Source organism: the organism of the source record quoted next, unplaced genomic scaffold (genome assembly GCF_019419815.1).
Source record: "Pyrus x bretschneideri cultivar Hongxiangsu unplaced genomic scaffold, Pyrus_bretschneideri_v1 Contig20, whole genome shotgun sequence".
NCBI lineage: Eukaryota > Viridiplantae > Streptophyta > Magnoliopsida > Rosales > Rosaceae > Pyrus > Pyrus x bretschneideri.
In genome coordinates this window covers 2,625,762-2,638,185 of record NW_025999502.1, presented here as the reverse complement: position 1 = coordinate 2,638,185, position 12,424 = coordinate 2,625,762, and the positions used below count along the sequence as shown (strand labels likewise).

The 12,424-nt window shown below is 34.5% G+C and overlaps 2 protein-coding genes across 2 annotated transcripts; both read left to right on the top strand.

Annotated features, from left to right (window-relative positions):
* The first annotated feature begins 1,593 nt into the window (after positions 1–1,593).
* On the top strand, positions 1,594–3,417 carry LOC125476989 (2-oxoglutarate-dependent dioxygenase AOP2-like). The gene is made up of 3 exons (XM_048583705.1): positions 1,594–2,015; positions 2,235–2,559; positions 2,744–3,417. The coding sequence occupies exons 1-3, from the start codon at positions 1,642–1,644 to the stop codon at positions 2,984–2,986; spliced, it is 942 nt and encodes a 313-aa protein (XP_048439662.1). The 5' UTR covers positions 1,594–1,641; the 3' UTR covers positions 2,987–3,417.
* Positions 3,418–9,085: 5,668 nt separating this feature from the next.
* LOC125477032 (probable 2-oxoglutarate-dependent dioxygenase AOP1) lies at positions 9,086–11,997 on the top strand. Its single transcript, XM_048583780.1, has 3 exons — positions 9,086–9,459; positions 9,713–10,034; positions 11,755–11,997. Exons 1-3 carry the CDS (start codon positions 9,086–9,088, stop codon positions 11,995–11,997), a joined length of 939 nt encoding a protein of 312 aa, XP_048439737.1.
* The last annotated feature ends 427 nt before the right edge of the window (positions 11,998–12,424 follow it).

Genomic DNA, 12,424 nt, shown 5'->3' with positions numbered 1-12,424 from the left:
TTTTAGGTCTATAGGGATATCTTCGGAGCTACGAAATGATAGCTAAGCCGGTCCTAAAATTTTCATGGCTAATGGTGAAAATTTAAATTAGAGTCTTTTTCGATAATTATTGTTTTTTGAATGAAAAGGTATGTATTTCTGTTTCACAATTTTGGCTTTAAAGATAGTAGGTTAAAAAAAAAAAAAAAAAAAAAAAAGATGCATATTTTACTTTTAGGATTTACATGAAATATTTTTTATTGATTAATTTAAAAGTAAACTCATTTTTTGAAAATGAAAAAAAAAAATTAATAAAAACCAAGTCTTTATCCGACTTTACATTGAAAATAACAATAGGAAAGTAAAAAAAAATTTAATGACTGTCCTGTAGCCTTTCTGGACGGAAAATTGGACGGAATGTGAATGAATATATATGATGGTAGGGTTTTTCAGAATTTTGGCACTTCATATATAATAGTTTGGAAAGAAAATTGGCTAAGAGTTTAAAGAGCATATTGGGAGTAAGATACCAGTTCAGGAGAAAAATGGCGAAATTAATTATAACGGCTTGATCATGTCAAACGACCCTTTAATTTGGTCACTCCATTGCTGCTCTCTCTCCCTCCGCAGTAAGATTCGAAACCCTTTGAAATCGGTAGCCATAGACGTCCGGCTGCAATCATTGCAACCGTCGAAGGAGAAGAGAGGAAGGAACTGTTCAACTACCCCTAACCCCAACCATTATACAGTGAATCCTCAATTGAATTCCCCTAATATATGAGAAATTTTTCATTGTGACTAGAATACCGGTAGTACATTACATGCTTTTATATAAATGGTAAAATTTTTATTTTTTAAGCTATTAACTTTTTAACATATATATTCTATTATTTGTATAATAACACATGATGTACCATCTCGTTTTCCGATCACATTGAAAAATCTCTCGTAATATATTTTTCCTATTCCTATACCTAAACTGCGTAGGTATCATTGTCCCATTAACTACTCTGAATCACTCCCTAAAATGTAATAAGTATACATTACCTAACTGAACTTATCTGCCTAATAGCATTGTCACACATGGCAGCACAGCTGCACAGGTATGACTGCCTTTAAATCCCCTAATCCATTGTCGTTGCAAATGCTACATTAAACAGAAAAATTGCTTAACTTCCCTTTAAGCCCCCTAATCCATTCCCCTTGCAAATCCTACATCAGGCAGCTCCACACAAAAGTACAGATCTAAAATTGTTTTTAGATTTGCTATTCCTTGTCAATTCTGAAATTGTTTTAAACTGATGTTGACATTTTATTGACAATGATGGAACAGAAATAATGGAAAAGTATTTCTGTAATTAACTTTAATTATAGTGATTAGATGTGTCGCGCGCGCGCACACAAACACGCGCATGTACATATTGGTTGTGCACTACTGACGTCCACCTTAATCAGCTAGATAATGCCAAGAGGATATACTAAAGTGTTAGCAACCAATGACATTTGTTTCTGTCTTTTCATCACCTAATCATTTGTCTTGTTGTCACAGTTGCACCAATAAATTACTGTGATCAAGAAATAACAACATAAAAAACTGGCCTTCTCAACAATTAATATTCTCTCAGTAAAAATACTGGTAGCCGAAAAACCCTAAAGCAAGATATGGGTTCTGAAGTTGAGCAAAAGCTTCCTGTCCTAGATTTCTCCAAGGAGGCTCTGAAGCCAGGGACCAACTCATGGCTCTTGGCATGCAAAGATGTTCGACGAGCACTTGAAGAGTTTGGGTGTTTTGTAGTGTTGTATGACAAAATCTCCGATGAATTTCGCAATGCTCTCGTTGGTTCCCTTGAAGAACTATTTAATCTTCCTACCGAGACCAAAATGACAAACAAATATGAAAAGCCCTTAAATGGCTATGTGGGACAAATTCCCAAACTCCCTCTCCATGAAAGCATGGGCATCGACTGTGCAACCAATTTTGAGGAGACTCAAAAATTCACAAAGCTTATGTGGCCTGCTGGAAATGATAAATTTTGGTAATTATTTTTCTAATTTTCACTTTTCTGAGATTACCTTTCTTATCCTTCTACATTATAAATTGTGGGAAAAAGAATTTCCTCATACCATTTTTCCCCGCACAACCATGGTTTTGCAGAAATCATTTTCCAACAAAGGTGTGCAGAAATCATTTCCCTGAATTGTTTACAATGGTCCTAACCTTCTTTTTTTTTTTTTTTTTGGTGGTTATAATGAAGTGAAAGAGCATATGCGTTTGCAAATGTGGCGGAGGAGTTGGATCAAATGGTGGCTAGAATGATATTTGAGAGCTATGGTGTGGAGAAGTATTATGACTCATATGTTGGATCGATCTCTTACCTTCTTCGGATCTTGCAAAATAGATCACCCAAAGAAAATGAGCACAATCTTGGCTTCGTCGCTCATACTGACAAGAGCTTCACAACCGTACTTTATCAGAATAATCAGGTCAATGCTCTGGAGGTTGAAACAAGGAACCACGAATGGATTAAAGTAGAGTTTCCACCTTCATCCTTCATAGTCATGGCGGGTGATGCCCTAATGGTAGGTCACTAATTATACTGACAAAATAACACATCAAATATCAAGCACCCTAATCTTAACGGATTCTCAATTTCTGGAATTAAGAGATTTTAATGTATTATCGTTTATATGTTATTAAGGTTATTCTTAATTCTTAATTGAGGAAGATATATAAATTTACATTTATGGTTTTGTCGTTGATTAGGCATGGAGCAATGACAGGATATTATCTCCTAATCATCGAGTTATTATGAGTGGGAATGAAACAAGATACTCGTTGGCACAGTTTGCATTTAGCAATGGCGAGATACATGTACCCGAAGAGCTTGGCAATGAAGAACGGCCATTACGCTACAAGTCGTTTGATCATCCTGGACTACTACGTTTCTTTCGCTCTCAAGATGGTTATATTTCAAACAGTGCTATAAAAGCCTACTGTGGTATTTGAACTAAACCTTGCAGCTATGAAGTATATTGCTAGCTGTGGGTATATTGTTATTGTGTGCTCATTTCAAGTGTTGGTTTGCTGGATTGTCTAATAGTACTATTGTAATTGTATTTTTTTTTCTTTTTGGTTGTGCGTGGCTCTATTTCTTATTTGTTTTTTTTTCGTACGGATATGAAAATTAATAAATTTGTATTTCCTAAGAGCAAGCTAATTATATGTGTGCAAAAAGCATTTTTCTTAACTGTCATCAATGTGATACATTTGCGCCATTGCCAAACATTGAGAAAAGAATACTATTACACCAAGAGACGGACATTTATTTATTTTCCTAGTTAAATCATACCAAGAGCTAGTTGGTCATTACTAGTGATTCCAAATTGTGAACTAAATAAAGAGAGGAGGATATATATACTAATTACTAAGGACAAGAACAAGAGTCCTTATGAAACAATATGATGACCAGAACAAACTGGAAGATTGAAACAAAGTCCATCAAATGTGGGGTAGAACTAGATTTTGAGAATAGCATATTTCGTATCTAGGATTCTGGAAGATTGAAACAAAGTCTATCAAATGTGGGGTAGAAGTAGATTGTGAGAAAAGAATATTTCGTATCTAGGAACGATTTTGAAAGGACTGACCTTGAAATTAGGAGCATAATCTAAGCATGGCTCATAACAAGCCATCACAATGAACTAGTTATTCAAGTGACAAGAAGGGCCTTATTATTCCCTAAATCCTTTATGTTTTCAACAATTGTGTAATGAATGATGCATAGGTTTAGTTTAGGGAAAAGATATAGGAAAACCCTAATCTTGAGCTTTCACTATAAAAAAGCACCCTTTCGAGATGAAAAGGTTTTGTCGGGCAAAATAAGGCTTTCATCATCTAAATCTTTGCTCGACAAAAAATTCATTTGGAAAATTTTGGTTAGTAAAAATCGTTGCACAAATGTTTGCTCAACGTATTTTCAAATTTTGCAGGGCAATAACATTTATCCAAAGAAACGAGCAAAATGCGTCGACCAACTTAGGCCGACAACCAAAACTTGCCTGACGATAGTATTTCATCAAGTAAGTAATTGAAAGAAAATACATATATAAAAAGTACAAAATACATGCTCGACGAAAGTATACGTCGGCCAAGCATTTAAATTTTTTTAAAATTCATAGTTTAATTTAAATGTACTTTAAATAAATAAATTAGTTTTAATTATACTAATTTCAAAAGGAATCATAATATTAAAAAAAATTTATTTAGTTATATTACTACTAAAATATTGGTACAAATGTATATGTAAAGTAGTAAAGTATCCTAAAGTAACTACTCTTAGGGTGGTGGTTGAAGGTCGTTTGGAAGATCAGGGAGATGAATGCCAGAGGCTACATTCCCTGCGTCATCACAGCAATGTACCACATAAACTCCTCCTCCCGCTCATGTGCATCTTTTTCCCGAGCTTGTCTCATTGGCATGCTTATTCTCCTCGTTGGCGCATGGCCTCTAACTCCATCTCCACATGTTGTAGTCTGGAAGACGTCCTACTTGGAGGTTGAGAGCTAGATGAAGAAAATCATCTGAGATCTTGGACCTGACCTGCTCTTAGGGCCACGAAGCTCTTCGCCTTTCCGTCACCCAACCTTGTCCATTGGCAATTGTAGAAACACATCTGGATCTGGTGTTAGTTACACCATTGGTGTATTCAGTTGTTGCTGGAAGAGGTTGGTGAGATACTCGTCCTTCTTTTGCAACATACATGCCTACAAAAATAGGAAATCAATTAAAATTATCGATCATAATTTTTTAAAATCGATAATTTTTTAAAACTGAATTGTAATGAATTTGAAATTAAAATTTGAATGGAATACTTACATAAATGTTGTCAACTACCTGGTTGCCATAATTGGCATGCGTATCACCCCAACGTCGACTTCCGTAAAAAACGAACCCTTCTCACGCCGTTCCTTGACCTAAAATGTGAGGGCCTGAGAACCAAAGTGATGGAGATACTACTTTGCTTCCCGATTACCCTTATTTACCTTCGATTTTTGTTGAGAATAAAAGAATTAAATTAAAAAACTGAAAATAGAAATGAAATTTAAAACTTACCAAAAATTGTAGGCTCTGAAATGGCTGTAGAGCTAGTACCACTCGTCTTTCATTTCCCCAAACTCTAGAAGTGGATCGGTGAGAACTTCAGCAAGAAATGCACAAGTCTGGTAGTATATGAGTAGCTCGTACTTCCACTCCTTGTACTGCTCAGACGACACCCGGTTTGTGTACTCAGACATACCCGACACTTCTATGTCAATCTCGAAGTTGACCTAAAATAGACAAAAGAAACAAGTGTATTAGTTTAAGGATACACTAAATAAGTTTAAGTATAAAAATAATAATTATAACAAAAAAAAAAAAAAAAAAAAACACACTTACCCATGTCTCTTTCTTCATTGCCCCCTGCACCTTAAGGGCGAGCTTCCTCCATGTAGGGGGAGCATGGGGCACTTGATGCGAATGATGGCTCCCATGTCATGAGCTTGTTGTGAGTATCGCGTTTAAGAAAGGAAAAAACAAAATAATCTCGGAAATTTGAAAAAAAAAAAAACCAAGATAAATCACACCAAGAATTAACATGGTTCACCTATAAGTGCCTACGTCTATGGGACATCAACAACAATCTTTCACTATATCAACAATGAGTATAGTGAATAATCTTGCCAAGTCTCTATAATTAAGACTTGACAAAAAACCTGAAAGAACAAGAACAAGAATACACTCTTATCTCTTTTGTTTTCTCCCACACAATTTGCCTTACAATTTTCTCTCACACTAATCCCTTGAGTGCTATACAAAATATTTTTTTGCTCCAAATTCAAAACTAGTGCAATAACCCCTTTATATGGACATAATAAAGGTGTTCTTTAATAAGGATTACTAATCCTAATTGGAATCTAGTTATGAATCCTTGTCCAATTGAGAAAACAATTTAAATTCAGTACACAAACTTCAATTGGGTAAACAACTTCAATTGGGAAAACCACTCCAATTGGGTAATAACCACTAAATCTTCTAACAGAGCCAGCATATTATTGACTTTGAGGTCCGCTCGCCGATGTCATGGGTCATAAATGATCACGATCTTGGCTTGCATTATGTGGTGGTTCGGTTTGAGGACAAGCCTTTATAGATTCCTGTGCTTTTACCTTCTTCTCACCTCCGACTAGGAGTTCTTCGTTTCCCTTAGGGGGCATTGCCGCCGAATTGGCATCGTCTCCGCAATGTCATAAGTGGGTGTTAGGGCTGGCATAGAGCAGGGCCGTTTCTGGCTATGAATACGGCAGACAGATCGGGGCTCCCAGACTGATGAAGCTAATGAAGTAGACCCGTCACCAACTCAGTTATGGTCGCCTGGGTACTGCTGGTCCCTGCCAGTGGAATATCCACCCTCTCTAATAAGAGTTAAAGCGGCGTCCATTGGTGACCAACTGCAATGTCATCTATAGAACATAATCACAATAAAGAAGTACTAACTTACAAAAAATTAACTTAATTCTAATAAATCATAGTGATTTCTAAATATTTTATTGAATGACATTATTTCAAAAAATTTACAAAACATTTCTAATATTCCCTATTACTTTACAAATTTCTAATACTGCCTACAAAGTACAATTAAATATCCTATAAATTTCTAGTTTTCCTTCAAATTTTCAAATATTTCCTACAAATTTCTAGTATTTCCTTCAAAGTTCTAATATTTCCTACAAATTTAAAAATTTTAAATATTTCCTACCAATTTCCTTCAAATTTCTAATATTTCCTATACAAATTTAAAATTTTCTACATTTCCTATATAATTTTCTAATATTTCCTACAAAATTACAAGTTTCCAACATTTCCTACAATTTTCACAATTTCATGAGTTTCACTATTTCACAAATTCACAATTTTCCTACCAATACATCAAAACCAAAGATTTTGCACATGCAACTAATATAAAACAAAGAGATGAGCAAACGTACCTTTGGGGCAGAGAGAGAGATAGCACATAGAGGGCAGAGGGAGAGCATAGAGAGAGAAAGAATATCGATATATCAGCAAAGGCACAAGGAAAAAGAAGGCTCTCGGCCTGATATAAAATATCACCAAAAGTTGCAAAAGTTTTAAAATTGTGAAACATGTATTTTGACATAATTGATTTGTTGGGCAAAAGTTGCATAGAAATGTCCACCTGGTTTAATTTTGTGCGAAAATAAATGGTGGGAAAATAACTCTGCTCGACAAATTTTATGATATTTCGTCGGGCAAATACTCTAGCATAGGGGAAAATATGATATTTTGGGAAAAAATGGGGGAAATTTGAAAGTTTACCCGACGAATGTAGTATTCTTGTCCGATGAACTTTGGTAATTTCATCGGGCAAACACCAAATATTTTCCCCTTTTTTTTATCCTAAGTGATTAAAAGATTATCCAATTTGATCAGGTCAATTCAGTGAGTGGTTTTACTCTCAAGTAGCATCCTTGCAAAAATCATTAAAATCAGAGCTAAAATAACCATTAAATCAAGATGAGACGTTTCTAATCGTCTAAGAATTTCGTCCCATTACCTAATGTTTTATGATTTTTGGCTATGCAATCTCATACTATATTAAAGAAAGTGTGATGATTGGATCATTGAAATTAGTTTCATAGATTGTATATCCTGTCTAAACAATAGATTCAACAAAAACTTAGAGTTTATTTTATAATTCTATTAAGTAGAGCGTAAGATTTGTCATAACCACTAATGTAAATATTTTAAATTGATGATTGGGTTTGTTCATCGTATTTTTCTAGGGTCAAGGAATGTAGTTGCAAAATAACTGTTAAATGGGATGATTCATTTCTAACCATCAAAGAATTTTGTCCCATTATCTAATCCATGAAAGTTTATTTTAGGTGATTTTTGGTGCATGTGATCACGTATTATATTAAAAAAATGTGTGACGGTTGGAGGGTTGAAATTAGTTTCGTAGATTGCGTATCCTGTCAAAACAATAGATTCAACAAACACTTAAGAGTTTATTTTATACTTCTATTTAGTAGAATGTAAGATTTTGTGGTAACCAAAAGTGTAAATACTTTAAATTGATGATCAGTTCATTCATTGTATTCTTCTAGGGTCTAGGAGTGTAGTTGCAAAAAATCATAAAAAACGAAGCTAAAATAACCATTAAATCGTGATCATATGTTTCTAACTGTCGAAGGATTTAGTCTCATTACCTAATCCCGGAAACTTGCATTTGGGTTTTTAGCATATGCCATCTTGGAGTATATGCCAATTAGATTGACAGTTAGGTTGAAATTAATTTTGCAGACTGTAAAAATTATCGAAGGAATTGAATATGCGAAAATGTTCCTCATTTTTGCCAGATGACATATTTTAGTTTGCCTGACGAATTGTAAACTCAAAACCTAAAATAGACCTTTGCCCGACAAAACTTGAAAGGTTTGTTGCACAAAAGGTTGCATGTTACACACCAATTTTTCCCCTTGGTGCGAAAACTTCGGCCGACGAAGTTCACTTTGCCATTTGAAATGTTTCATTGCCTAAAGTATCTGAAAAAAAAAAAAAAAAAAAAAAAAAAAAAAAGACAAAACAAAACAAAACGTTGACAACTTTTGCACGACATGTTCTTTTATTCCGTCTAACAAAGTAACTTTACCCGACTAAATACTATTCGTTGGGCAAACTTTCATTGATAATTGGAAATTTCTGGTAGTGTTTGCATCCTTTAGCCCATGTTTAAAAAGATTTTGAAATCACTATACAGAAAAACAATTGAAATAAGTTGGATTGGCATATAATTGAGTGCTACTACATTACCCAAATAGAAAACTATATTGCCACCCCATCGATCTGTTCATAGGTACAACACAACTTAATTTAATCATCATTTTTGTGGTTAAGTATTTGTCCACATATGTTCTAATTGTCTTATTATGACATCACTGCATCAATGGCACCTCTATAAATAAGTCGCAAAAATATCACTGCATAAGTCATTCCCCAAACAACCTCGCAATACCCAGTTGGTTAAGAGAGATTTCGCTAGACAGAATGGGGTCAGAAACTCAGCCTCAGCTTCCTGTTATAGATTTATCTGATGAAAACTTGAAGCCCGGTACAGATGCATGGCTCTTGGCATGCAAAGAAATCAAGGATGCACTAGAAGAGTATGGCTGCTTCGAAGCTATTTACCATAAAGTTCCTCTGGAACTTCACAACTCCATTTTTTCTGCGATGGAAGATCTATTTGGTCTTCCATTAGAAACTAAAAAGCAAAAAACCAGTGATAGGCCTTACCATAGCTATTTTGGACAATATTCATTCCTTCCTCTCTACGAATCCTTGGGGGTCGATAATCCAACAACTGTTGAAGGAGCTCAAGGTTTCACAAGCATGATGTGGCCTCAAGGAAATGCCCATTTTTGGTATATTTTGATAAATCAATACACTCTAAATTCTTTTTTTTTTTTTTTTTTTTTTTTTTTCGGTATATACATATTATATATATCCCAGACAAATGTTTATATTGTCAGACTAAGCAAAAATTAACCTATTCAAATTTGCCAGCATAAGTATTTACGTTGACTGAGATTGGGAGGAAAATAATCCCGCATACATATATTTTTCTATAATATATATTATGCCTAATATGGTTTAATCCTGTATTCTTTTGATTAGTGAAACTGCTCATTCCTTCTCAAAGCTGGTAGCAGAATTGAGTCAAATGGTGACAAGAATGGTTTTTGATATGTACGGTGTGCAGAGGCTTTTTGACTCTCACATGGAATCAACTACATACCTGCTTAGATGCTTTAAGTACAGAACACAAGAAGAGAATGAAACCAATGTGGGACTGCATCCTCACACAGACAAGACCTTCATATCCATACTGAATCAAAATCAGGTGAATGGTTTGCAGATTGGAACAAAGGATGGTCAGTGGATTGATGTGAACCCTTCACCCTCATCTTTTCTAATCTTGGCAGGCGATGCATTCATGGTAGGTCACTTTCTTAATTTCAAGCAGTTGATAGGATTTTTACCATCTACAAAAGTAAAGATAAAAATACTTACTTGCAAAAGAACAAGGTTGGCGTAGTATAGTAACTCAAGTAAGATCGTTTTCCGCAGAGATTGAATGAATAATTTGTGTTTAAAACCAACTCTTAATTAATTATTTAAAACAAAGGTTGGAAAATGTTGATTTTAGAATTTAATATAATGAAAATGAATTTTAAAATAAAACAATTAAAGAAATTAACTAGATAATAACAATATAAAGAAAATCAATTTGTAAAAACCTAGGCATTCGCCGTCCCCTTAACAATCCTATGCAATTTTACCAATTACTTATGAATTTCTACATACATGCTTTGAAGGTTAGGTTTTCCTAATGCATATTTTCCTCATGATGTTCAAACGAAAACGTATATCTGACATGTGACCCGTCTGTGATGTTCAGATCAAATATAAACATGCAAGACTCATTAAGCTTTGTGAAAACCCTTTGAAAAACCATGCAACCCTTAAGAGTGTGATGTTCGCCTTAAGTGAACTTACAATTACTAATCACAAGAAGCCCTCCTCAATTTCAGGGTGATGTTCCAACATAAATTGCATCAAATTACTTGTCTAAAAACCCTAACGGTCGCGAATCACTAAGACAATTAGATAGTTTAATCACGGTAATTAATAATTCAAAGCAAACATGCATCCATTCATAAGCAAATTACTAAAATCACATAATCATGCTAAGACTCAGGGCTTCATCCTAACAAAAGAACTAGTTATGAACAATCATAATAAAATATTATTAAGAACAAGGATAGAAAACACCTAGAAAATAAACTTGAATTGTCAAAGGCTTGTGCGTTTTCTCCTCTAAACCCTAATGGCTAAAAGCCTTATTTATACTACTCCAAATTAAAACCCTCATAGAAAAGGTTTTCTAAAACTAGGAAATAAAATAACAAACGGATAACTAGAAATTACATTCATATTCTGACTAGGAAATTTGCCCATCAAAGAGATAGTCACGTTTCTGGACCTTCAGGACTCTAAAACATGCCCAAAATGACTCAAATTAAAGATTAGGACCTCCTCTTCAAGTTCTAAGAAGAGTCCAAGTCCAAAATCTATCATCTTCCAGCCCGAAGGTCGTAAATAAGCTCTGCAGCCCAATAATCTGTCAGCACTGCACGCTGGGCATAAATTAATTCACCACGATCTGATGCTTCGGGATAAAATGATGAAATTTTGATACAATCTTCTCAACAGATTCACGAACCTGCTCCAATTGGAATCACTAAAAAATTCCACCATTTGATTACTTTATGCTCAAAACAAGTTCACGTATCCTTCATTAAAAACACATAGCAAAGCATCAAAATCTCACCAAAATAATAACCAAAATATACCAAGAATAGGGAATAATATATAGTATAAAATCGACTCATCAGCAGTTAATGTGTGATTGATAGAGTTTTTATCTTTCGTTTGTTGGTTTGATTTATGAACTGGAATATTGATTTATTAGTACATGTATACATTTTACAACGAGTCATACATAATTAGGTATTGAACTCGTCATTCAAGGAAGTCAAACATGAGATGAGACAAGTGGGAAGAAATAACATTAGAACATACTAAAAATATAGATCTTTTTAATCCCAAATATATGCCTCAATGCACTTTTCCTTTCTCTTGTTTTCACTTGGCAGGCATGGAGCAATGACAGAGTACCCTCTTGTGATCATCAAGTCACCATGAAAGAGAACAAAGCTAGATACTCCCTAGGACTGTTCGCATTCAAAAGTGGGATTATACAAGTACCTGAAGAGCTAATTGATGAGAAGCATCCCTTATTGTATAAGCCATTTGATCATTTCAGTTTCCTTGACTTCGATCGAACACCAGAGGCAAGGAAATTGAAGTGTTCTATCAAAGCCTACTGTGGTGTGTGAGATCTCTTTTGATCTAGAGGGATTGCCTTCTTACTTTGCATAATAACGCCCTGAAACGTTGGCTTTTATAATCTGTTGTGCTTCTAAGTGTGGGTTTATTGCTGCTTTTCTTGTGAATGTAATACAGCTAGTGAGGGTTGTTGATCTTAATTCCTTCTTGGATTCTGCTAAATAAAAAAGTTATTATGGTGTGGTTTTTGATAATCTTTTCCTTTTCTTGGATTAAAATATTGTCCATTAGATTTAAACATGACACTACTCAAGTATAAAGTGGACGAATGTTGCCATTAGACCAAATTGTTGGATCATATGCTTTTGATTGAGATGAAGAGGAAATTTTTTAACCATGACAATACCAAAAAATTGTACTTAGGACGTTTAGTCTCCCTTCCCTGGCTCGGGTTTTTGGATAAGCATATAACTAAAA